This window comes from Parasteatoda tepidariorum, chromosome 9 (genome assembly GCF_982258835.1).
Source record: "Parasteatoda tepidariorum strain Cologne lab strain chromosome 9, Ptep-v5.0, whole genome shotgun sequence".
Taxonomy (NCBI): Eukaryota; Metazoa; Arthropoda; class Arachnida; order Araneae; family Theridiidae; genus Parasteatoda; species Parasteatoda tepidariorum.
The window spans coordinates 99,463,318-99,489,710 of record NC_141763.1 but is presented as its reverse complement, the minus strand read 5'-3'; the positions used below and the strand labels follow the sequence as shown (position 1 = coordinate 99,489,710).

Sequence of the window (26,393 nt, the reverse complement as noted above, 5' to 3'; positions counted from 1 at the left end):
TCAATAAAATTTTTTATAAAAAGTTTAATAATTTTAATTAAATTAAGTTAAAATAATTAAATTAATTTTGATTAATTAACTAAATTTAATTAATTATTAAATTTGTATTCAATTAATTAAATTTAAATATTTTTTTAATTTCAATTTTGAAAAATAATTTCAAATTACAGTTTGAAAAATTTCATTAAAAAATTTAATAAAAAATCTTTGCTAACGCTTCTTATAAAAATAAAAATCTTTGCTTTGCTTTTCATTAAAAAGCTAATGACGTTCCCTATCGCTTAAGATATAAATCTTTTATCATCTATACATATGGAGGGTGAGTCACTGTATTTGAATTATATCATCATTAAATTATTGAAAGTAATATCATATACAATTTAGTCTAGTAAGATTATAATTGTTAAAAAAGAGTGATGGTATTATTTGCATTGAGGTAACGAAGCCAAAACATCAAAAAATATTGACTTTTTTTAAAAATTTTAATTAATCTCAAAGAACTACAGCTGTCGTTATCTCTAAAGCTGCAGAAGTCACTTTCCTTTAAGCCACGATGTTATAAATAGTGTGATTAAAATGGTGTGATAAATATTTGAGTTTTATCACCAATAAATTACTGAAAGTAAGCTTAAAAATTAGAATGGTAAGATTATGTTTACAGCTGTTAATGGTATTGTAAGCGTTAGTAAATTATTAGGGAAATGTAAAAGTACTGTCTTTTTTAACATTTTTATTAAAAAAAATCGAGCAAATAATTATTTTTATAAGGGAAAATAAGTATTAAAAAAGTCTTAATTTTAGAAAAAAACTTAAGTATCTGAACACTATTATATGTTGTCCGAAAGAAGGTTGTAATTTTATCTGAAAGAAATCTATTTCTTCCAAGATATTGAAAGAAACTGAAAAAAATATTGGAAGAAACTAAAAATGCTTAAAAATTATTTAGCAATACAAGTCCATATTATAAAAATAGTTTAAATTTAAATAAAATCAATTCAATATAGTACCAGAATGTTTAGCTTTTCACGACTTTTCTTTTAAAAAAAATAACAGTTTTAAAATTTATTTTATTTTTATACATAAGATTAAAATCTATCTGTCATATTATTTAAGAGTAGGTTTAAATATTGATGCTTAATAACAATGCATATTTATAAATATTAGTACGCTAACTGTAAATGGGAATTCAATATGTGATTTGTATTAATGTATAAGCTCAGCATTTGTGATATTTTCTTTTAGTTGTTTAACCATTCATTGAAAATTGATATTAAATCTTTGACGCAGAATTTTTATTAAACATATTTTTCATACTTTTTTCATTTCTTTATCATTTGTTATTCTTTTCTGAAAACAGTTTCTTTAATTTTTTTCACTTGTGTTAAAAGAAACGGCTTTTTTGCGCAGTTTTTTCCCAATGTGAAAGAAAGATCCCATTCCTGTTTTTAAATCACTTCAATTCCACAAGAATCATAAAATTAAAATCGTTATTAGCGGCATTAATACTTTCGATTAATGCTTCCATCAAATAATACTTTCAATGGAATTTAACCTCATTTTAAAAGTACAATTTTATAAATTTCGCACTGTTTTCAGACAATAAAATCGCAAGTTCTCATTTCAGACGATCTTTCTGTTTAAAAAATTAACGACAAAAACTTTAATAAGCGGATGAATGGCAACGATATTATTTCTCACCACGCAGTTGAAGCATCCGCTGTCGTCGAAGCGTCACGTGACGCAACTATTATCTTATTAATATGTCATTTCGTTCCTAATAGCCTCATCAAAAACTATTTAATTTTGTTTTTGAAAAAGAATTTCTCTGAGTGAGAAACGCCCAAAAAGGTGAAATAAAAAGAAAGTTCTTTTAAGTAAAGATCCGATATATTATTTTTTACGTAACAGAAAATTGAAAGTACTGAGGAAAAGAAATACTTTTATTAGAAAAAAAAAAGATTAACACTTCATGTAAAGGTCTTTAAACTGCTGTTGCTTTATTACTTGTTTATTGTCAAGAAAAGAAAATGCATTAAAAGAAAATGAAATAGAAAATAAGTTCTCTAAAGGAATGATCAGATTTATACTTTCTTTTTAAAACTGAAAAAAAATATATACTCTTTAAGCATTTCATAAAAAGTGTTTTATATTGTTGTCGTATATTTTATTAGTTAATTATATGTTAAAATTATAAGATTCTCTTAAGGAAATATTTTTATTTTTTGATTTGTATTAATATTTGTTTTCTTCGATTTTTCTTCGATTTTTATTTTCATTTCGAAAAGAAAATCAAAAGTATTGAGAAAATAAAAACTTGGGAAAATAAAAATGATATAAAACGTAAGTTCTCTTAAGGAAATAGTTTAATTTTCAGATAAATATTAATATATTTTTTTCTCCAATTTATGTTTTCAATTTAAAAAGAAAACCAGAAGTATTTTAAATTTTATTTTATAACCTTCGTTCAACAGCTGACCTAATTTTATGGGTTTACGACTACTAATGTTCAACTCCGTAGCCATGTAATTTTGAACCCAATCCAGGAGACAAGGGAACGCCTGGATCGAGTATTGGGAGAAATTTGCCTTCGTGGGGGATTTTTTGATGGAGCTAACCCTCATTTGCGTTACATGGAGAAGAAGACCACGAGAACCACCCAAGGTTGGCCTGACGGCAAGGAGACTCTAACGCATGATCTGTCTACCACTGAGGATACTTCACGTCAGCACTGTGGTCGGTAAAAGCCGGATGCGGAATTCGTATCGACTGGGATTCGAGCACAGTTCGCCGCATAGGAAGGCGAACGCTCTATCCCTTGTGTTTTGATATTCAGATAATTATTTGAATATTTATATAAATCAGAAAAAAATATTGTGTTTTATAATTGAACAAGATAACCGACTAAAAACAATCTTACCATAAACATATTCTTGATTTTGTTTGGAACTTTTGTTATAACATTTTTATTTGAAGTTTTACTAAATTTGTTTATTCATATCATACTTTAAATAAATACATTATCTTATACCGTAAATGTGCATATTATCTTTTACTTCAAAGTGTAAATACACACTTTTGGATTAAAACGTTCTTTTACAGATTATTATGAAGAAATGATGCAACATTTTTTCATAACTTTTTTGTTCTGAAATTTCTTTTTTGACTTATCAGAATTTAAAATCTAAAAAGATTTTATACATTTTAAACAGAAACTAAATTTCAGTAGAATCCGTATTCACTGAAAAAAATTAGCCCGATTAGAGAATCGACACGCTAATGCCTTTCTGACCAGAAAAATCAGTTGGTGTCAACTTTAGCTTTAGGTCAATTTAGCTTTAGGTTTTAGTTTTGGGTTAGAGAAACACTCGTAAAGGGACAGTTTCAACTAGAGTTTTTCCCGTTTCTTGTGCCAGTGGCGCAACCAGAGGTAGGGAACGACGGAGCTGGCCTTCTCACGAAATCTGCGAATGTTTTTTTGTAATGAAATTTTTGTGAATTTTAACAATAAAACTGTGATCCGAAAATACTTTCACACCTTAAATTTCTTTTCATGATTGGCCTAAAAAGCAAATGACTGCTTCAACCTTAAAAATGAAATTTAAAAGAAAATAGAATGAAATTTAAAAAAGAAAAAAAAATCATACATTTATACTATATAGAAACGTGTTACACACATAAAAGCGAGAAATAACTTAAATGTCCCAGCAAAATAATAGTTAACTACTATAAAAACAGGAAACTGCCTAGCATTTTATTATTACAATACGCATATCGTTTGTTGAAAATCAAATTTATAAAATCGTTTTCGATCAATAAATAAATAATGTTGTCTCTTCATAAAATTTCTCTTTTAAACAACATTCATTCGACACATCGTTTGCATCGTTCTATCAAGTCATTTGCAGCTCATTGTAGTCATCTTTATTTACTGATCTGAGTTCGAAGGAGCGTTTATTGAATATTAAAGTGAAAGTTAGAAAATTCTTTGTAAAAATACATAAAAGTAAAACGACGGCGATCATACAGTAAAGCGCACAGAAAAATAAACTTTTTAAGTCGAAGAGAAAAATGCGAACGATTTTTTTTAAAGAAACTTGATGGAAGGAGCATGATTCTCTCTCGGAATATTAAGAAAAAATACAGGTATTGGGTATAATATGAAAAAAACACAACTACTTCGATTTAGTAGGAACAACATATGACGCAATGCTAAACGAATGGAATTTAGTTGTTGTTTATTTAGTTATTGTTATTAGTAGTTGTTGTTATTTGTTTTAGTTGTTGTTGTTTATTTAGTTGTATTTAGTTTCAATAACTTTTCTTTATAATGCAATAAAATCTGGCGAGCAGCTATTTAAACGATCGAACACTTCGTTTGTTTATTTGTGGCTTGAAGTTAGGCTCGCAGAAAATGCCGTTTATGGGTTAAATTTAGTAGGAACAACACAACCTGTGACGTAGGCTATATTATACCCAATTGTCATAAAAAAATTATTTTAGCTTTTTCCATATCTCATTTAAATTATCGTTTGTATTTTAAATCATTGCATGTACAAAAGACGTTATTGTTTCAATTAGAAATTCTAGCTCAGTAGGTTGTTTGATTACAATCAATTTATTAAATTCTTTTTTTTATCATTTAGCTTTCATTTTTTAACAGTTATAGAATATAGAAACTTTTTTAACAATAATCTATTATTTTATTTATTAGAATAGCTGCTACAATATTTTTTCTACATTCTCGGACCATGTACAAGCCCTCAAAATATTTGCTTGCATGATAATTTACTTTCCCCACTTACTTTTTCAACAATATATTTTAAAAGCTATGATTCAAGAGTACCAAGTTTTATTGACGGTGCGACAGTTAGTGATAAAAATTTTTTATGTGTTCATTAAGTTTTGTTAGTTTGACGAAAGGGAATGTTGACTTAAGGCCCTAAGCGTTAATATAAATGAAAGAGCCGTTATGGCTCAGAGCAGTGTTTCCATATATGGCAGTACTTTTACTTTCGTTACTTGTACCGCCGGTACAAGTAAAAAATACGTACTTTTACTTGTACTTCGTTACTTTTTAAATTTAGTACTTTTACTTGTACTTTCGTTACTTTTTTTGGGAAAAAGTACAAGTATTTGTAACGGAAATGTCGAATGAAATCGTTACTTTTTTCTAAAATCGGTAAGCTTTCTAAATAAAAAAATTTAAAAAAAATGCTGTAAAAATGCAATTATTTTGCAAAATGAATAAAAATATTAATTAAGAAGTTATTTTCATTCATTTTCGAGTTTTATGCATTTGTTTAATACATTTTAAATAAAAATTGTTGGATTTTGTTATTACGTTTTTCAATTTTCTTTTTGATCTCACTAATAATACATTTTTGTCTTAATACATTTTTTACTAAATACATTTTTTCCTAAAATTATGTTTATGCCCGACCTTGTCAAACAACGCCCAGTCAAATCTCTAAGAACTTCGGAACTATTTGTGCTACTGAAAACTATTTTACTATTTTAACTCTTGAAAACTCGAAGGTATTAATTTAGCCGCTGATACTAAAATTCGTTTACAAATTTTAATCATTCCGTTTAGCAGAAATGTTCGGAAAATGATTTTCTCGCATGACTTCAGCATTAGCCATTGTTACAAATAAAACTGTAGACTGTTCTGTTTCAACTTATACTGCACATTCAATTATTTTTTACCAGCTCAAAGATCACAAAGCTATCTGAAACCCAATGTTTGCTTTGTTTAGTTTTGTGCTTTTAAAACGCGTTTCTATAGAGTAAAACAATTTTAAATCAATGGTAATTTAAATAAATAAAAATAATAAACTAAAAATTAAAATCAATAGATAAAATGTCTTTTTAGTGCAAATCCATAACAAGTTTGATATTAATATTATATTTGATTTTAAAATTATATTATACGATTATATCATAAAATTATATTATAACATTCCTCCGAATTTTAAAGTAAATTAATGTCCATAACTTTCAAAATTAAAAATAATTAAATAAATAAAACCAATTTTGCAAAAACATTGAAGAACATAAGAATATTATTCAATAAAATTTTAGGTTACTTTGAATTTTCGATTTCCTAGAAATGTACTTTTAAATCGTTACTTTTTTTGTTTAGTACTTGTACTTTTACTTGTACTTTTTACTCGTTACTTCTTAAAATAAGAACTTTTTACTTTTTACTCGTTACTTTTTTTAAAAATACTTGTACTTTTACTCGTTACTTTTTAAAAGTAACGTTGCCATATATGAGTGTTTCCCAAACTTATGACTTTTGTGTACCCTTTCTAAATTTTTCGTAACGCTGTGTACCACTAATAAAAAAATGAGTGTATATTTTACTATAAAAAAAAATTGTCCAAAAGTTAAAAATCACAACTGGCTGTTGACACCACTAATTATTAACTGCTAACTCCGCAAAAAAATAGCAAATAGAAAAATACGTAATCGTAAATTTTCATGGCTAGCTTTGTTTTTAAATAAGTTTGTTTGAAATTTTCGTTTATTGCAAGATATTTCGCATAAGAACGCTTACCCTCGCTAAACTGTTCCCGTACCCCTGGGGGTACGCGTACCACACTTTGGGAAACACTGGCTCAGAGGATAGGGTTCGAATCCTAGCGAAAGCTGGTTGATACGATTTCCGCACCCAGCTCGCACCGATCACAGTGTTGATGTAAAATATCCTCAGTGGTAGACGATTCATGGGTTAGTGCCTTCTGCCGTCAGGCTAACCGTGGGAGGTTTTCGTGGTTTCCCTCTCCGTGTGACGCAAATGCGGGTTAGTTCCATCAAAGAGTCCTCCTCGAAGGCAAAATTTCTCCCAATACGGAGTTCCCTTATCTTCTGGTTTGGGTTCAGAATCACAAGGCTACGGAGTTGAACATTGGTAGTCGTTAACCCCAAAAATGTTCAACGACGGTTATAAAATAAAAATAATATATCGTAAGGGTGGTGTTTCGAGAACACCTTGTAGATAAACAAAAGTTAAAGAACATTCTCTTACCTATTCAGCAAAAACTGGAAAGGGTAATGCACTGAGAAATGCCTCTGAATGTAGACATTGTTAATGAGTTTCAAGACATTCTCATCCCCCGGTGATCTCCTGGCTCCCAGGAACACCTCATCAAGTGGCGAAAGATTCAAACCTAGATGTCCTATGAGGTCGTGATAGGCCAAGTGAATCTCTTGTGGATGCAGGCCCCATAGGTAAAGAGCCTGTCTTAAGGCCATGGCCGTGTTTCCTTCAGCCCCCAAGAGGACCATGGCCAGAGAAGATCCAATACAGAAGGGACAGAAGGCAATGTTTTCGTCAGTAACATTCAACGCCCTGTAGAGATCGATGCCGAACTGGTTGGTGGAAAATGCCAGCTTACGCATTGTGAATGTCACTGTCTGAGAACCTGTGTTGCTCGATCCCATTATTAAGAGCTGATGAGACATTAATAAGGCTGTGATGAATAATAGTGCCATCATTTATTTGTTTTTATTTGTTTCCAACTTTTGAGCTGAAAAGAAAAAAGATACATGTCTTATTTTATGATTTTCATGACAGTTTATTAAATCATAAAGTTGTAATTTTAACACAAAAGTCATTTCTGAGAAAGAAAAAATACCTGTTATTTTTAAAATATTATCAAATTAACGATGCAGATGTACTAAATGCTTTTATTGCTAACAGGGTAGTTTTAGAAAAGACAATAAAATCAAGCAACAGTTATTTTGAATTTCTAGATCTCTTAACCTTTTAACGCAGTTGGGACGCCTGTTTCCCTTTAATATACTTTTTTGTACTCTAATTACAAGCAAAAATATATATATGTATACACATATTTTTTAATTTTAAAAACCAGTTTAATCGATACTAAAAAAAAATGTTAGATTATTAGAATTATATTTGTACAAAAGTATAAAAACCAAAAAAAAGTAGTTTGAACATTTTTTTTTCTTTCCTTCATAATCAAAAATTCATAATTGATTTTGTAAATGAAAGAAATTTAAATGAGGAATAATTGAACTAGAAAAGATAACAATTACATGTAACAGTTATTTTGAATTTCTCAATCTCTTAATTCTTCTATCTCTATTTCGCTATCTGACCTTTAATTTACTGTTAAAATATTTATAAGTAGTGGTGGAACAAAGTTCTTTGAATTCTATTCAGTAAAATATTAATACATTATCTTTGCTACCACTAAAAAAAATATTTTTTGTAACTAAGGAAAGCCCGTTGTAGAATTCTTATCAAAACTGCACCAATTACCATACTACCAGTAGTACATATTACCGCCAGTAGTACACAATAATTAAGCGTCATCTGTGAATGGCGATTTTTTGTGGTTTTTCTAAAATTTTCTATAAACCTTTTCTCCTTTAATTTTTAGTTCATGCACATACCTTATTTTATTTTATTTCATATTATAACATATTATGAATATTAATAAAGCATCAGTGACTGTAGTATGGCGATTTTTTACGCCTCCCCGAAATGAATACGCACATATCTTTATTCCATTATTTTTCCTTTTTAACTAATAGGTGTTTTATTTATATCAATTTACATATTACCAGTATTAATTAAGCATCTATGTCGTCAATGATAATAAGACGATTTCTTATGGTTCTTCGAGACAAATAAATATCTTAACTAGATTACTTTTGCTTTCTAATACACAGCTTATTTCTTTTATTTCAATATTCATATATTACCTTAATTAATTAAGCATCATTGGCGTCACTAATAATTTGGCGATTTCTTACGTTTCTCATAAACGAATTAAATCCCCATTCAAATTTCTTTTGCCTTTAAATAGATTATTTTTAATTCAGTTGGGTACTTGCACTCCAAGAAGAAGACCTCCCACACCCACACATGTGACCTATGACGTCAGCGCCAGCTAATCTTTATCAGCAAAATGGCGTATTTAAATTAAGCCAAGTTTCTATATATAGCTAAGAATGTCAATACGGAGCCGTATCGTACATCGAATTTGTTGAAATATAATTCTTTCTCATCCACTTCTTTTACTTAACTTAGATTTATTATTTGTTTAAGTATTTTATTGTAACAGTGATATATTTTTGTTTTGTGTACCTGGCAATTTCGATGCATAATAAGTTTGTTTATGTCTTACATGGGTTCGTGTCCGTCTTTGTGTAAATATATAGAGAAAGAATTGAAAACATTTTTCGAAGAATCTTTGTGACAGAATACAGGCTGTGTTACTTAAGAGAATTGGTACTTGACGGGTTTCGCTCACTCGAAATGGATCGGAAAGAACAGTTGCTAATGTAAACAAAGGCCACGTTTTAACAACCAATCAGGATCTAAATACCCACACTACGTCACTTTCAGGTATCCCATTACTGTTGATTTTAAGTAATTAATTTTTTTAGAAACATATTTTTAATGAATTAATATAAATAAATAAAAAGCGCGTCGTATCAGACAACTTTAAGGTATAAATTTCTTGACGTAGAACACGCGCGCTACCACGTAATGTTGTTCATTGAATTTATCTGACATAACGAATGTAAAATAATAAAATATTTAAATACACGCAATAGGCAATTTTTTTTATCAAATAATTATTACTCATGTTATCTTTAAAATATGCGAAAAATTGAATCGTCTATAGTTTAATTTAAAAACAATGGCTAAAACTTATCCGATTAGAAAATTCCTTTTCGTTTTTCACTCATCCCGGTCAAACGGCTCATCGTAGAATGTTCTAATGACGATTGTGATCTTCCTCGTGCTTCAAAGTATCTGTATGCCAAATTTCATCGATTTCGGTTTTATGGTTTAGGAGTCTATAAAGGACACACACCCACACACAGACAAACATGTACCTTTATTGATAAATGATTAATTATTTTTTGATTGAAATTGTCTGCCACTTGCTAATAGTTATTACAATAATTATAACACTTTTAACAATTTAACATCCTTATTGTCAGACAGATTGGCATACAGCAATATTTTTTAGGTTTTTGGTTTATAATATGTAATATACGTAATCTTTATTAAAAACATAAAAATTAAAAACATTTTTTTAATTGCTTTTAGGTTTTGATGTCATTAAGGAAGCATCAATGTAAATTTTTTTCCAATAACTTTTATCATTAAGACACGGTTCCCAGCAGATCACCGAAGTCAAGCATCACTGGATACGGTCAGTGTGCGGGTGGGTGACCACTTGGATCAGTCTGCGTAGGGACCGCGGGTGTGCGGTATTGGTTCTCGTTAAACTGTGCTACCGTAAAGTGCTCGTCTTCGCGCGTAGGTCGTCGGGCTACCGAAGCGGGGGTGCCATCCCCTCCACAGAGGATCAAAATTGTGATGGCATGTCTTCGGATCAGCCTCCGGGCTGTTTCCCAGACCGTCGCCAATAGCCCATTGTGCAGCTCTAGTGTGACGTAAATTAACAACAACAACAACTCCAATAACTTTTAACTTAGGATTCTGATCTTTTACGGGAGTTCAACTAAAGCACAGACATTATTTTAACACAAACACATTTATGAAATAATATAAAAATTTTTTGTAATTTAGTTTTTTTGAAACCAAAATTTGCAACAACAAAAAAAAAGAGATACGTCTTGGGCACGCCATGAAACCTATAAAAATCCTCTTAATGACTTCAAATAACTTTTAATAAACAGTTAAATATGCTCCTTTTAAAGCCATTCTAGCTCAATGAAATTAAAGAACAAATAGTATTTTTAAACTAGAAAATGTTTAATTTATTGAATTTTTATATTAAAATAAAGCTGTATTTCTACCAAGAAAATGCAAAATATTTACCAATTACCAAGTGCTAGAAGGAATTTAAACAGCATATTATATACACTGATACTATACTGAAAGAATTATCTTAAGATAAAAGAATTTTAAAATTTTGTGCAAAATTTTTCAATTTGGTTGAAAAATTCTCGAAAAAGGGCGGAATACGCAAAAATTTAAATTTACATTAAGGGGTCAAAAGTTTTTACCATTCTCTTGACCAAACTACATGGACCCTATTCCCCAGATTGCAGCTTCCCTTTATACTTTGGGGGTTAGAAATCCGAATCCGTTGGGGGGGGGAAACATGTTTATTCAGAGAAAGTGCATTTTCGTGTCTGATTTTGCGATTTAAAATACTGTCTGCACTAATTAATTAGCATGTTTGAGCCCACCCCCCTTGAAACCATTAAGTTGGACTCCTAGAACATGAAGATCTAATCATTGGATCAAAAGTTATTCAGGATCCGGTTTTTTTGCGCATTTTACGCATTATATCTTAGATTAATGAAAATAAATAAGTAAGTTTTTAGCAGTTTAGAATTAAGGTATTTAATTTTATAAAAACCAAGAAAAACGTTCTTTCATAAATGTATCCTGTATGGAGATCCTGATGCAATCTATTTGAAAAGCTTTCAAAAACTAAGGCAGTCAGAATGTTTTCATAATGTTTACTCAAGCAAGACTCTTCTTACACGATAACTACAATGTAAGAAACTTATTTTTTCACAAGTACAGATAGCGAAATTTTGATTTATTGTCATTAGTGTTTAGTTAATCTTTCGTACACTCGAGCACTCTTAAGCGATAACTACGATAATATGAGAAATTTATTTTTTCCCAAGTGCGGATAGTGAAATTTTGATTTATTTTTCATATCACTGTTTAGTTAATGTTTCGTAACTCTTCTTACACGTAACTCTTCTCTTAGATTCTTCTTACGCAAAAACTACAATGCAAGAAATCTATTATTTTTTATAGTAAAATTTTGATTTATTTTTCATATCAGTGTTTAGCTTACGTTTCGTAACTGTTCTTACACGTAACTCTTCTCGTAGATTCTTTTTGCGCAATAACTATGTGGCGTTGCGGTCTGAAATGCAAAGTCCGAACTACGAATCTCTGACGATGGACTACGTAGTTTGCAGCCGGTAATTGACGTAAACCTCATACCTGGATGGAGATATGCGTGAAGGGCGAAATCAGTAAAATGCGCACAGTATGTTTTGGATATAACTTGGCCGCATCCTCACAGCTTGCTCTCTCTCCCCGTCGGTTCTAGCTAGCAATCCGGCATGTTCTCGCCGGTTACCTTTTCGCAGTTTATTTCTATGCTGCTTCCATGTTAAAGTGGTTAAGTTTTATATATGTTAAAATGTTTTAGTTAAATTTACAAGTTTCCTAAATGTTAATAAAGATATTTATTTAAACTTAGTGTTATTTATGAAGTGACCTATAACCCGTTCTCGGAAACATTTTCATGTGGAACGCTTTCCTAGAGTTATATTTCTTTTTAGAGTTTAAGTGGGGACTCTAACAAAGATACCAAACAACCCTACAACAACCCTTAAACATAGCTTAAATCTATGACTTTTTTTACAGAATAAAACATGGCTTAAATCTATGATTTTTTTTTTACAGTAAAATTTTGATAAAATCTTCATATCAGTGTTTAGTCAATTTTTCATAACTCTTCTTCACGTAACTTTTCTCGCAGACTCTTCTTACGCGATAATTACAATGTAAGAAATCTATGATTTCTTAGAGTAAAATTCTGATTTATTTTTATATCAGTGTTTACTTAATTTTCTGTAATTAAAAAAAATCATAAACATAGCTTAAAATTTCAGACAAATTGAGCCAATATAAGTTAAATAAAGGGTCTTTTTACTTTTAATTTCACGGCAGTAAAGTGAAGTGCTAATAACCGAATTCAAGAACTTGAATTCACTTTGAGCATTAATGCTAGATTTTATGAAGTGTTAATTTTCCGTCTTCTGATTAAGGCATATGCTTTAATCGACATAGTACCCTAAGAAAATAGTTAGATTGAGAGGGGGGGGGGTCTAGAAGTGTTAAGTAAACCGTATGATGCTTTTTTTCTTTTCTTTTAATTACACGTAGCACAAAAATGAGATTAATATTACTAGAAAAAGCTTTTCATGTTGGTGAAACTTAACTTAGAAGAAATATCTGATATTTTTAGTTGAATTAAATAATATAAGGATACAAGAGGAATGTAAACTACCTAAACACGCTTAAACAAAATTTAACAAAAATATTATAAGAAGAAATTTTTTTAAACAATTTCTAAAGGCATAAGATAAAAAAGAAGATTAAAAAACTGTTTAAAGGGAAAATGAGAAAAGTAGAATTCCAAGAATCTTAACCTATTAAAATAGGGAATTCTTGCTGAAATTTTACTATACGATATTTTAATGATAGAAATAATTTAGAAACTGTCGTAAAATAAGAATTTTAATTTAAGGGATACGAAAGAAATTATGTAAAAAAAAAAAAACCATTTTCAATTTGTTTTGTTTTTTTAATTTACTTCAGAGTGGCAGAATGAAAATTGTTTTCCTCAATTTAAAAGAGAAAGAAGAGATAGAAAGCAAAAATAAAGAAAAATATTTTTAATTTCGACTAGAGCATGTCGGTGAGAAAACTTTTGAAGACATATTATTAAGAAGATTAAGCTGTTAATGTTAAGAGAACTCAACACTAATTTAATTTAGTTACAATTTTCAACAGATGGTTAACTATTAAATGAAATAATGAATTAATGATTATCAGTATATCCTATTCCTTTTTATCTTTCGAAACGTCCAAATTGTAAGGTCATTCAATCAAAATGGTAGAAACAGTGCATCGTTCATCATGCTTTAGAGAGCATTTCGCTTTTTTTTTTAATGTAATTAAAACATTATAATGTTTCAATAAGTATTTTCAACTTAGCAATCAACTATTAAATACTTTTTAAGTTTTAGATTTTTGAAAATAACGTATTTTTATCTAACGAAATTTTAGGTTATCCAAAAAGCTGCTTTCTTAGATACATTTAAATATCTAATGAAAAAACGTTTACAGTTATATATTACAAATTATTACTATACATTTGAACAGAACATATAATATAATAATCGAATAGAAGCAATTAAATTCGAATATATATTAAAAATTCATTTCTACGAATTGTGTGATTTAGTTGATTTTAATTTCCTTAAAATTTCAAACTATAAAGAAAATTAAACTATTTTTCTTTTTGTCCTTTTTTTACAGCAACAGCAGTTCTGTTTTTATAATACTGCTCTATAAGCAGTATTTTTTAAAAGCGAAATTTATTGATAAAATCTTAAAGAAACAGTTAACCCGAAATCCAATGTATACGTGAACGTAAGACTATTGAAAATAAATTTCTGTCTTAAGTTTAAACTGGAGTTACAAAAGATGCTATACTTTTAAAAATTGATGAAATAATTTCACTTTTCTGATGCAATTTTTTTTTTCAAAAAATAAGGGTTTCAAAGCACATAGTTTTAAAATTGATTATTTTCGCAACATGTTTATTTTCTTTCATAAAATCTCTTCACAGTTACTTTCAGTCTCAACTATTAAAAGACATTTATGGAGTATTAGTGCTATAGACATGAGCTTCTAAATACTATTCATGTATTCAAAAATATATATAATATGTACTAACATATGATATATATGCTAATATATAATATGTAGAAAAATATTAAATAGTGTTAGATTATTTATGCCGCATAAATCATTACTAACAGTTGAAATTGGAGTAAAAACCGCATTATCAGAAAAAGTGGTGGTACATTTACATTTAAACGGAATAGATATTTAGTTTCGCTAACTATCACTTTGGATTTAAGTAATAATGATATGATTTGCTTTAGACTTTAGTTTATGCTATAGATATAAGTTCATTGATATGATCGTCTTGCTTCTTCCAAATAATATTAATAAAAAATAACTGCGTTAACACTTTTTGTATTTTTGAAGAAAGAAAAGCCATATCTTTTTAAAATGATGCTAAAAACCAATAAAGTCAATAAATTTTACAAAATATCTAAACACAATTTATGTATAAATCTGAAATGATAACATTGTAAATATTACTGAGTTATTTGATAAAATTTCCTTCGAGACGTTAGAAACAAGCATTTCTAGAACACTTTTAAAATCATATCAGCATTTCTTTTCTGAAATAGAAGATGAAAGATAAGAGAATAAAATTTCTTGATAAAATTCTTGCTTATCTTTGAGTCTGAACTTCAATGTACTACTATCTTCGTGCTCTAAGAAATTCTGTTTATAAAGCTTTAGAAATGAATGAATTAAAATTATTATTTAAATCCATTTTACAATTTTATTTATCAATCAGTGGGCTGAAATTTAAAGACGGGAATTAGACGAGCATTTATGTGTATAAAACATGCATAATTTACGACTTATTTTGCTCCACCTGAAGAACATATTCATGTATTTCAGCATGAAATGCTTTATATATTATATTATCTTAAGTTTGTGAATAAACTTTTTAAATCATGATAATTTAAGTCAGTAATTTGCTTACGTGTTTGTTCAAAAATATATTTTTATTTAGAGAAAAATGTCCTTTACACCTTCCTGTATCAAACTCTGAACTTCTTTAATAAAAATGTTGTGAATTAGTTTTTATTTTTAATATTTAAAAAAAAGAGGAAAAAGGATGAGAGAAAGAGAAGCAGAGAAAAAGCAAAAAAAAAAAAAAGAAAAAAAAAAAAGAAAGGAACGCGAGAGAGAGAAAGAGGAAAATCAAAAATTATGAAAGTGCATTTCTTTTCTTCGAAAACAATCTATATATATATTTCTCTTACACGGCGACAAAAAAAGCCTCTTTACAACTCCCCGAATGGCAACGCTAGAAAATCGACCAAAGATTGCCGCTAAAAATGTCACATGCCAAATCTAGTTGAGATGGCTCAACATATAGCGCTTTTAAAAACGGAAACTGAAATAACCAGAGAGAGCATAAGCTAGGCAGAAGTGAGTAGTCTTTGTCGATGGATCTCTATTTTAGTATTTTGTCGAAAGCGCTTTTTTTCACGAATTTATATATTACGAATTTATTTGACGATTTTTGATTTATATCACGAATTTATTTGTTTTACTAGAATTTATTTGTTTACGCAGGTTTTTCCATTGCAATTCACTTATTTCAGCTCTTAATAGACTTAATTATAGCCAAAATTTTAACCTTTTTAAAGATATATCAGTTTTAGAAATTTTATCTTAAGGTTTTATACTATAGTACATTTCTAATAGGTTTAACGAATTACATGTCATTTATTTGAATCCATATTTATTTTAATGACTTAGTATTTACTAAAAAGATGTAATTAAAAAAAAAAAAAAAGTTGTTATATGGATTTGAATGATTGTTTTGAATCCTTAGAATTTTGCGCATTTGCAATGTACCTAAGTTAGTAGCGAGCGAGGCGAGCTTGGTTTGCAAAGCAAACCATATAAGATTGCGTAGCAATTTTCGGGGGTTGGCGAGCGTTTGCGAGCAGGGGGCGCAGTCCACTAGTAGTAATAATAATATACAAATACAGTATCAAAAAAGGATTAAAGTTGAAAAAAAATTTAAAGTGAATTTTAATATAAAATGTTTTTTTTTCCCCCATGAAAAGAAAATGACAACGTTTTGAAAAGAAACGTGGTTTGAAAAATCATGCTTATACATTTTTAGTCGCTATATAGTGTATAACACATTTTTAAATTTAAATCACTTTCTTGGAAATAAAAGAAGATAATAACAAATGAAAGAACTGTAAAGAAGTTTTACTGCCGCTTGCGAGTACAAAAACTATAAGACTGGTATTAAATAGTTTCTCAATTTGATTTGAATTCAAACGCTTTACTTTTTGATCATTACTTTTCTCTACTCAAAATGAAGACTATCGATGTAAAGATGAATTACATTTTTTGTGAAAGAGTGAAAATAAAATAATATTTAAGGTATTTTGGAGCACGATGAAAATGAACATTAAAACGTACATTAGTATTGATAACGCGTATCAGGAGAATATTGATTTTAAAATACTTAAAGGAGAAATATACTTAAAGGAGAACAATACTTTTACTTTAAATTGGAAGCGTTCGAATATTTTCGAAAAATCATTATGCAAACATTTAATTACCTAACAAACACAAATTGATTTAAAGCATTTGATACAATTTAATAACAAGCAGACACTTTTAAGTCTGTTTCATGCTTCAAAAAGGGGGAATAAACAAAAATCAAACTTCCAGTTAAATTTAGAGAATCTCGATGACTCTAAAATGTAACTAATTAGCATTGCATTCGATAGGAATGGTAATCAATATTCAAATGAAAAGGCTTTTATTGGCTGTTTGTTTAACTAACTCATAATATATGCCGCAAGAATAACGTGTTATTTAAAATTCGATAGATTTGATTACTTGGGTTTTTCAAGCTGCTAACCCTTTGATGCAGATGGGACGCCGGTGTCCTTTTTACATATATTTTGTTCTGAAGATCTAATTACAAGCAAAAACAGATTTTGGTATTTTTTTTAATTATAAAAAACAGTCTAATAGTACTTAAAATATCTGTTAGGTTATCGAAATTATATTTTTATTAAAATAAAAAATTCCAATTAATTAGTTTGAAATTTTTTCCCCACCCATAATCAAAATTTTATCGATAATTCATATTGTAAATTGAAGATATATCCATGATGAATAACTGTTTCTCTAAGATCTAATATAACTGCAAATGAGTGCAAGTTTGAGTGGCTGGGAGAGCCTGGTTGGTAGGGCGCTGAACTCACATTTGTGAGAACGGGAGTTCGAATGTAGGCTGCCGAAGATTTCCCTTGCAGTAAATGGTGACTGGTGCAAGTGAAATCAGTTGGGTCCCAAAGTCATCCATGTTCTCTTAGCAAATCAATACCTCTGGGTTTACTGAATTGGAGAAGGTTCGTTCTCTGGTTCAGGTCAAAATTATGATCTGAAGTTGAATGAATGGATGTATGAATGGGTCTACCCTATAAATGGTTACGACGTATGGGAGTGGCAGAAGACGAGTTCTTGGCCATAGATTACGCCACTGTAAAATAAGAACAGTCGTACCCCGTCTTTCTTGATGGCCGACGACAATAAAAGTGCAAGTTAGAAAAACTATTGTTTTAAAGTGAGCCAATGTTTGGAAGATTTTACCTTCACTCACAAAATGTGTTTCATGCTGCATTTCGTAATTGTAAGTTATTAAGATATTAAATATATTTTTCACTTATTTTGAACTAAATTAATACAAAATAATAAAAAATATGAAAAATATATTTAATAAAAAATTCTGCGTCAAAGGCTTCATTGTATCGCAAGGGACGCATTAAGTTTTTCACAAGTTAGGTTGAAAACTGAGATTCCGCTGCGTTAAGGATTAAATTCAAATTATGTTAAACATTAACCCTTTGGGGCAGTTATATAATTTTTTCTTGTGTCGAATAGTTACTAAAGAAAATTTACATTATGAGAACTATATTTGCACTAATATATAAAAATCAAAAACGTTGTATGAAAAAAAAAATAGTGCGTGGAGTTCCTCCGCGCGAAAGAAGTGAAACTTCGTAATGTGGAAATGAAAATAGGAAGGGGTAGAAATTAATTTGTAGTAAAATTAAATTGTTTCTTTAAGACAAACTTTTTTAACAATGCTTACAATTCACAATTGATCGCATCTTTTAATTATCATTTTCGAGTGGAGAAATATCCAAATCTATAAAATTTACAATAGGATTATAATAACTAAAGTAAGATACGAAATGTTTGAGTTCTATTTTTTCAATATTTCTTGGCATCAATAATAGTTCCCCCTTTGGTTGTTGGATCATTCCTACAAATCATTTCCAATCCAAATTTGTCTTTAAGGAAGGTTAATAATGTTTCAGCTTCAGGTAGCGAGAAATTCGCATTAAAATCTCCTGCAAGGATCACAGGCAGCTCACAATAATCAATTTCTTCACCAGTAGCGTCTGCCAGAGCTTGTGAACCTGCAGTGGATAGTGGCGATAAAGATTTTACAATAAATAATTTAATATCCCTCATGGCTGCATTTGGTGAAGTATAAATGGCTATTAGAAAAGAGAAAACCTAACAATCAATTGATATTCACAAGAGCCGTATCTTTAACCTTAAATCCGTCGCATTGTCCGTGGGATTGTTTTCACTCATTTTTTACAATTGTTATCCACTAAGTTTGAAAATAAAAAGTACTACCCTATTAAATTATATGTGTATCTAATCAAACTAAAATATTTATAGAAAAGCAATACTTTTATGACTTTTATTATTTTTATGCTAGTGAGAACCAAAACAATATGGAAATGAATGAGGGAAAATTGGATCCTACCACGTGATTTCCTGACCAATAAAAATGCAACGTTAAACGTTTAACGCAACCTTGTTGGAAGTCACATAAGAAGTATAACTTCAAAAAACATTTATTTTCATTCACGTTCAGAAATTTATCAATAATTGATTTTGTGAAATAAGGAAATTTCAATGATGAATAACTGTTTCTCAAAGAAATAAACAACTGCAAATTAGTCAATCTATTCTCTGGAAGTGAGCCGTCTTTGGAAGATTTTACCTTGAACGCGGAAAAAGAAGCCGCTGTTTCATGCTAAATTTCGTAACAATAAATTATCAAAGTGTTAAATACAATAGTTTCCCCTCACCTAAATTAATACAAAATGCTGAAAAATATGTTCAATAATAAATTTTCGTTAAGCGTATAAAGCATTCGATATTTTTGACAAGACCATATGCGTTCGTAAAGCGATTGTCTAGGTAGAAATATTCTCCTTGGTTAGAAAGTTTATTTACAATAAACATCAAAAGAAAAGTGATAATTCAAGTACCCTTTAGGACAAATTTATAGCAAATAAATATCTAATGATTAAGAATCAAGTGGATTTTCCTTCATTATCAAAATATGAAAAAACACTCAACAGAAATTCAATTATTAAAGAAATTAATTAAAAATTATTAAATTTTTAGACAATTAATTAAAAAATTAATCACATTTTCTTTCATTATTTAAAGTTATGATCTCAAAAAAATGGTAAAACAAAGTAAATAAAAAGTAAATAAATATTGAAAACAATTCCAAATGTTTACAAAAGATATTAAAACTGGAATTAATTTTATAATATTCTCATAATGATTTGATTTCCGTGTTAAACGTTTAGTCAGTAAGTTTTTATCGTTTATAAAGTTTGAGCGTTTATTGTGTAATAAATATCCCATAGAGAATTAAAACATTCTGCAGTTAGATGATTATACAAATATATCAACACTTGATAGTAGTCTTATTTTAATCAGCTAATACTATTTAAGATTTTCAGGTTACGCGGTTCGAATCCCATCCTCGTCTTATTAATTTTTCCAATAACATCAAAGAATAAATTACATTATTTCATTGTGAGAAATTTATGAAAAGACTAAAAGGCTGTATAAAATGTGTTGAAAATATCCTGATAAAACATTTGACTCTTATCACGACGAGAAGGCAGAGTGGTTAAGGCGATGGACTGCTAACCCATTGGACTCTGCCCGTGTGGGTTCGAATCCCATCCTCGTCGCATTCATTTTTCGAATGGCATCAAAGAATGAATGACACTATTCCATCGGGACAAATTTATGGAAAAACTAAAAGGCTGTATAAAATGTGTTGTATAGATAATATAGAAAAGACTGAAAAAGTAATGTAAAGCCATAATTTGAAGATTTAATTGATTCTTGAAAATTAGGGTAATAAAAGGAAAATTGATAATTTTGAAGCGGCAGCGTGATGAAACCGATATTTAAATAGTTCAAGTCTGAAAATATCCTGATAAAACATTTGACTTTTACCACGACGAGGTGGCCGAGTGGTTAAGGCGATGGACTGCTAATCCATTGGGCTCTGCCCGCGTGGGTTCGAATCCCATCCTCGTCGTATTCATTTTTCGAATGGCATCAAAGAATGAATGACACTATTCCTTCGGGACAAATTTATGGAAAAACTAAAAGGCTGTATAAAATATGTTGTATGGATAATATAGAAAAGACTGAAAAAGTAATGCAAAGCCATAATTTGAAGATTTAATTTAATTGATTTTTGAAAATTAGGGAAATAAAAAGAAAATTGATAATTTTGAAGCGGCAGCGTGATGAAACCGATATTTAAATAATTCAAGTTTGATAATATCATGATAAAACATTTGACTGTTATCACGACGAGGTGGCCGAGTGGTTAAGGCGATAGACTGCTAATCCATTGGGCTCTGCCCGCGTGGGTTCGAATCCCATCCTCGTCGTATTCATTTTTCGAATGGCATCAAAGAATGAATGACACTATTCCTTCGGGACAAATTTATGGAAAAACTAAAAGGCTGTATAAAATATGTTGTATGGATAATATAGAAAAGACTGAAAAAGTAATGCAAAGCCATAATTTGAAGATTTAATTGATTTTTGAAAATTAGGGTAATAAAAGGAAAATTGATAATTTTGAAGCGGCAGCGTGATGAAACCGATATTTAAATAATTCAAGTCTGAAAATATCCTGATAAAACATTTGACTTTTATCACGACGAGGTGGCCGAGTGGTTAAGGCGATGGACTGCTAATCCATTGGGCTCTGCCCGCGTGGGTTCGAATCCCATCCTCGTCGTATTCATTTTTCGAATGGCATCAAAGAATGAATGACACTATTCCTTCGGGACAAATTTATGGAAAAACTAAAAGGCTGTATAAAATATGTTGTATGGATAATATAGAAAAGACTGAAAAAGTAATGCAAAGCCATAATTTGAAGATTTAATTTAATTGATTTTTGAAAATTAGGGAAATAAAAAGAAAATTGATAATTTTGAAGCGGCAGCGTGATGAAACCGATATTTAAATAATTCAAGTCTGAAAATATCCTGATAAAACATTTGACTTTTATCACGACGAGGTGGCCGAGTGGTTAAGGCGATGGACTGCTAATCCATTGGGCTCTGCCCGCGTGGGTTCGAATCCCATCCTCGTCGTATTCTTTTTCGAATGGCATCAAAGAATGAATGACACTATTCCATCGGGACAAATTTATGGAAAAACTAAAAGGCTGTATAAAATATGTTGTATAGATAATATAGAAAAGACTGAAAAAGTAATGTAAAGCCATAATTTGAAGATTTATTTTTATTGATTTTTGAAAATTAGGGAAATAAAAGGAAAATTGATAATTTTGAAGCGGCAGCGTGTTGAAACCGATATTTAAATAATTCAAGTTTAATAATATCCTGATAAAACGTTTGACTCTTATAACGACGAGGTGGCCGAGTGGTTAAGGCGATGGACTGCTAATCCATTGGGCTCTGCCCGCGTGGGTTCGAATCCCATCCTCGTCGTATTCATTTTTCGAATGGCATCAAAGAATGAATGACACTATTCCTTCGGGACAAATTTATGGAAAAACTAAAAGGCTGTATAAAATATGTTGTATGGATAATATAGAAAAGACTGAAAAAGTAATGCAAAGCCATAATTTGAAGATTTAATTGATTTTTGAAAATTAGGGTAATAAAAGGAAAATTGATAATTTTGAAGCGGCAGCGTGATGAAACCGATATTTAAATAATTCAAGTCTGAAAATATCCTGATAAAACATTTGACTTTTATCACGACGAGGTGGCCGAGTGGTTAAGGCGATGGACTGCTAATCCATTGGGCTCTGCCCGCGTGGGTTCGAATCCCATCCTCGTCGTATTCATTTTTCGAATGGCATCAAAGAATGAATGACACTATTCCTTCGGGACAAATTTATGGAAAAACTAAAAGGCTGTATAAAATATGTTGTATGGATAATATAGAAAAGACTGAAAAAGTAATGCAAAGCCATAATTTGAAGATTTAATTTAATTGATTTTTGAAAATTAGGGAAATAAAAAGAAAATTGATAATTTTGAAGCGGCAGCGTGATGAAACCGATATTTAAATAATTCAAGTCTGAAAATATCCTGATAAAACATTTGACTTTTATCACGACGAGGTGGCCGAGTGGTTAAGGCGATGGACTGCTAATCCATTGGGCTCTGCCCGCGTGGGTTCGAATCCCATCCTCGTCGTATTCTTTTTCGAATGGCATCAAAGAATGAATGACACTATTCCATCGGGACAAATTTATGGAAAAACTAAAAGGCTGTATAAAATATGTTGTATAGATAATATAGAAAAGACTGAAAAAGTAATGTAAAGCCATAATTTGAAGATTTATTTTTATTGATTTTTGAAAATTAGGGAAATAAAAGGAAAATTGATAATTTTGAAGCGGCAGCGTGTTGAAACCGATATTTAAATAATTCAAGTTTAATAATATCCTGATAAAACGTTTGACTCTTATAACGACGAGGTGGCCGAGAGGTTAAGGCGATGGACTGCTAATCCATTGGGCTCTGCCCGCGTGGGTTCGAATCCCATCCTCGTCGCATTCATTTTTCGAATGGCAACAAAGAATGAATGACACTATTCAGTCAGGACAAATTTATGGAAAAACTAAAAGGCTGTATAAAATGTGTTGTATGGATAATATAGAATAGACTGAAAAAGTAATGTAAAGCCAGAATTTGAAGATTTAATTTAATTGATTTTTGAAAATTAGGGTAATAAAAGGAAAATTGATAATTTTGAAGCGGCAGCGTGATGAAACCAATTTTTAAATATATCAAGTTTGATAATATCCTGATAAAACATTTGACTGTTATCACGACGAGGTGGCCGAGTGGTTAAGGCGATGGACTGCTAATCCATTGGGCTCTGCCCGCGTGGGTTCGAATCCCATCCTCGTCGTATTCATTTTTCGAATGGCATCAAAGAATGAATGACACTATTCCATCGGGACAAATTTATGGAAAAACTAAAAGGCTGTATAAAATGTGTTGTATGGATAATATAGAAAAGACTGAAAAAGTAATGTAAAGCCATAATTTGAAGATTTAATTTATATGATTTTTGAAAATTAGGGAAATAAAAGGAAAATTGATAATTTTGAAGCGGCAGCGCGATGAAACCGATATTTAAATAGTTCAAGTCTGATAATATCCTGATAAAACATTTGACTTCTATCACGACGAGGTGGCCGAGTGGTTAAGGCGATGGACTGCTAATCCATTGGGCTCTGCCCGCGTGGGTTCGAATCCCATCCTCGTCGTATTCATTTTTCGAATGGCATAAAGAATGAATGACACTATTCCATCGGGACAAATTTATGGAAAAACTAAAAGGCTGTGTAAAATGTGTTGTATGGATAATATAGAAAAGACTGAAAAAGTGATGTAAAGCCATAATTTGAAGATTTAATTGATTTTTGAAAATTAGGGTAATAAAAGGAAAATTGATAATTTTGAAGCGGCAGCGTGATGAAACCGATATTTAAATAATTCAAGTCTGAAAATATCCTGATAAAACATTTGACTGTTATCACGACGAGGTGGCCGAGTGGTTAAGGCGATGGACTGCTAATCCATTGGGCTCTGCCCGCGTGGGTTCGAATCCCATCCTCGTCGTATTCATTTTTCGAATGGCATCAAAGAATGAATGACACTATTCCTTCGGGACAAATTTATGGAAAAACTAAAAGGCTGTATAAAATGTGTTGTATGGATAATATAGAAAAGACTGAAAAAGTGATGTAAAGCCATAATTTGAAGATTTAATTGATTTTTGAAAATTAGGGTAATAAAAGGAAAATTGATAATTTTGAAGCGGCAGCGTGATAAAACCGATATTTAAATAATTCAAGTATGATAATATCCTGATAAAACATTTGACTCTTATCACGACGAGGTGGCCGAGTGGTTAAGGCGATGGACTGCTAATCCATTGGGCTCTGCCCGCGTGGGTTCGAATCCCATCCTCGTCGCATTCATTTTTCGAATGGCATCAAAGAATGAATGACACTATTCCATCGGGACAAATTTATGGAAAAACTAAAAGGCTGTATAAAATGTGTTGTATGGATAATATAGAAAAGACTGAAAAAGTAATGTAAAGCCATAATTTGAAGATTTAATTTAATTGATTTTTGAAAATTAGGGAAATAAAAGGAAAATTGATAATTTTGAAGCGGCAGCGTGATGAAACCGATATTTAAATAATTCGAGTTTGATAATATCCTGATAAAACGTTTGACTCTTATAACGACGAGGTGGCCGAGTGGTTAAGGCGATGGACTGCTAATCCATTGGGCTCTGCCCGCGTGGGTTCGAATCCCATCCTCGTCGCATTCATTTTTCGAATGGCATCAAAGAATGAATGACACTATTCCATCAGGACAAATTTATGGAAAAACTAAAAGGCTGTATAAAATGTGTTGTATGGATAATATAGAAAAGACTGAAAAAGTAATGTAAAGCCATAATTTGAAGATTTAATTTAATTGATTTTTGAAAATTAGGGAAATAAAAGGAAAATTGATAATTTTGAAGCGGCAGCGCGATGAAACCGATATTTAAATAGTTCAAGTCTGAAAATATCCTGATAAAACATTTGACTCTTATCACGACGAGGTGGCCGAGTGGTTAAGGCGATGGACTGCTAATCCATTGGGCTCTGCCCGCGTGGGTTCGAATCCCATCCTCGTCGTATTCATTTTTCGAATGGCATCAAAGAATGAATGACACTATTCCTTCGGGACAAATTTATGGAAAAACTAAAAGGCTGTATAAAATATGTTGTATGGATAATATAGAAAAGACTGAAAAAGTAATGCAAAGCCATAATTTGAAGATTTAATTTAATTGATTTTTGAAAATTAGGGAAATAAAAAGAAAATTGATAATTTTGAAGCGGCAGCGTGATGAAACCGATATTTAAATAATTCAAGTTTGATAATATCATGATAAAATATTTGACTGTTATCACGACGAGGTGGCCGAGTGGTTAAGGCGATAGACTGCTAATCCATTGGGCTCTGCCCGCGTGGGTTCGAATCCCATCCTCGTCGTATTCATTTTTCGAATGGCATCAAAGAATGAATGACACTATTCCTTCGGGACAAATTTATGGAAAAACTAAAAGGCTGTATAAAATGTGTTGTATGGATAATATAGAAAAGACTGAAAAAGTGATGTAAAGCCATAATTTGAAGATTTAATTGATTTTTGAAAATTAGGGTAATAAAAGGAAAATTGATAATTTTGAAGCGGCAGCGTGATGAAACCGATATTTAAATAATTCAAGTCTGAAAATATCCTGATAAAACATTTGACTTTTATCACGACGAGGTGGCCGAGTGGTTAAGGCGATGGACTGCTAATCCATTGGGCTCTGCCCGCGTGGGTTCGAATCCCATCCTCGTCGTATTCATTTTTCGAATGGCATCAAAGAATGAATGACACTATTCCTTCGGGACAAATTTATGGAAAAACTAAAAGGCTGTATAAAATATGTTGTATGGATAATATAGAAAAGACTGAAAAAGTGATGTAAAGCCATAATTTGAAGATTTAATTGATTTTTGAAAATTAGG

The 26,393-nt window shown here is 30.4% G+C and overlaps 1 protein-coding gene and 16 non-coding genes across 17 annotated transcripts in view; 16 read left to right on the top strand and 1 right to left on the bottom strand.

Moving 5' to 3' along the window:
• Nucleotides 1-26,393, bottom strand: part of LOC107451233 (leukocyte elastase inhibitor-like) — a 74,149-nt gene that overhangs the window by 9,556 nt on the left and 38,200 nt on the right. The window contains exon 2 of the mRNA XM_016067258.4: nucleotides 7,031-7,532. Within this exon, the coding sequence (XP_015922744.3) occupies nucleotides 7,031-7,500 (470 nt within the window). The 5' untranslated portion in view covers nucleotides 7,501-7,532. The remainder of the gene's footprint in view (nucleotides 1-7,030; nucleotides 7,533-26,393) is intronic.
• On the top strand, nucleotides 20,756-20,837 carry TRNAS-GCU (transfer RNA serine (anticodon GCU)). The gene has a single exon. It is a non-coding gene; the product is annotated as a tRNA-Ser (tRNA).
• On the top strand, nucleotides 21,117-21,198 carry TRNAS-GCU (transfer RNA serine (anticodon GCU)). The gene has a single exon. It is a non-coding gene; the product is annotated as a tRNA-Ser (tRNA).
• TRNAS-GCU (transfer RNA serine (anticodon GCU)) lies at nucleotides 21,473-21,554 on the top strand. Its single transcript has one exon. It is a non-coding gene; the product is annotated as a tRNA-Ser (tRNA).
• Nucleotides 21,834-21,915, top strand: TRNAS-GCU (transfer RNA serine (anticodon GCU)). Its single transcript has one exon. It is a non-coding gene; the product is annotated as a tRNA-Ser (tRNA).
• TRNAS-GCU (transfer RNA serine (anticodon GCU)) lies at nucleotides 22,194-22,275 on the top strand. Its single transcript has one exon. It is a non-coding gene; the product is annotated as a tRNA-Ser (tRNA).
• Nucleotides 22,550-22,631, top strand: TRNAS-GCU (transfer RNA serine (anticodon GCU)). Its single transcript has one exon. It is a non-coding gene; the product is annotated as a tRNA-Ser (tRNA).
• On the top strand, nucleotides 22,911-22,992 carry TRNAS-GCU (transfer RNA serine (anticodon GCU)). Its single transcript has one exon. It is a non-coding gene; the product is annotated as a tRNA-Ser (tRNA).
• TRNAS-GCU (transfer RNA serine (anticodon GCU)) lies at nucleotides 23,271-23,352 on the top strand. Its single transcript has one exon. It is a non-coding gene; the product is annotated as a tRNA-Ser (tRNA).
• Nucleotides 23,632-23,713, top strand: TRNAS-GCU (transfer RNA serine (anticodon GCU)). The gene has a single exon. It is a non-coding gene; the product is annotated as a tRNA-Ser (tRNA).
• On the top strand, nucleotides 23,993-24,074 carry TRNAS-GCU (transfer RNA serine (anticodon GCU)). Its single transcript has one exon. It is a non-coding gene; the product is annotated as a tRNA-Ser (tRNA).
• Nucleotides 24,348-24,429, top strand: TRNAS-GCU (transfer RNA serine (anticodon GCU)). Its single transcript has one exon. It is a non-coding gene; the product is annotated as a tRNA-Ser (tRNA).
• TRNAS-GCU (transfer RNA serine (anticodon GCU)) lies at nucleotides 24,704-24,785 on the top strand. Its single transcript has one exon. It is a non-coding gene; the product is annotated as a tRNA-Ser (tRNA).
• On the top strand, nucleotides 25,065-25,146 carry TRNAS-GCU (transfer RNA serine (anticodon GCU)). The gene has a single exon. It is a non-coding gene; the product is annotated as a tRNA-Ser (tRNA).
• Nucleotides 25,426-25,507, top strand: TRNAS-GCU (transfer RNA serine (anticodon GCU)). Its single transcript has one exon. It is a non-coding gene; the product is annotated as a tRNA-Ser (tRNA).
• TRNAS-GCU (transfer RNA serine (anticodon GCU)) lies at nucleotides 25,787-25,868 on the top strand. The gene has a single exon. It is a non-coding gene; the product is annotated as a tRNA-Ser (tRNA).
• Nucleotides 26,143-26,224, top strand: TRNAS-GCU (transfer RNA serine (anticodon GCU)). Its single transcript has one exon. It is a non-coding gene; the product is annotated as a tRNA-Ser (tRNA).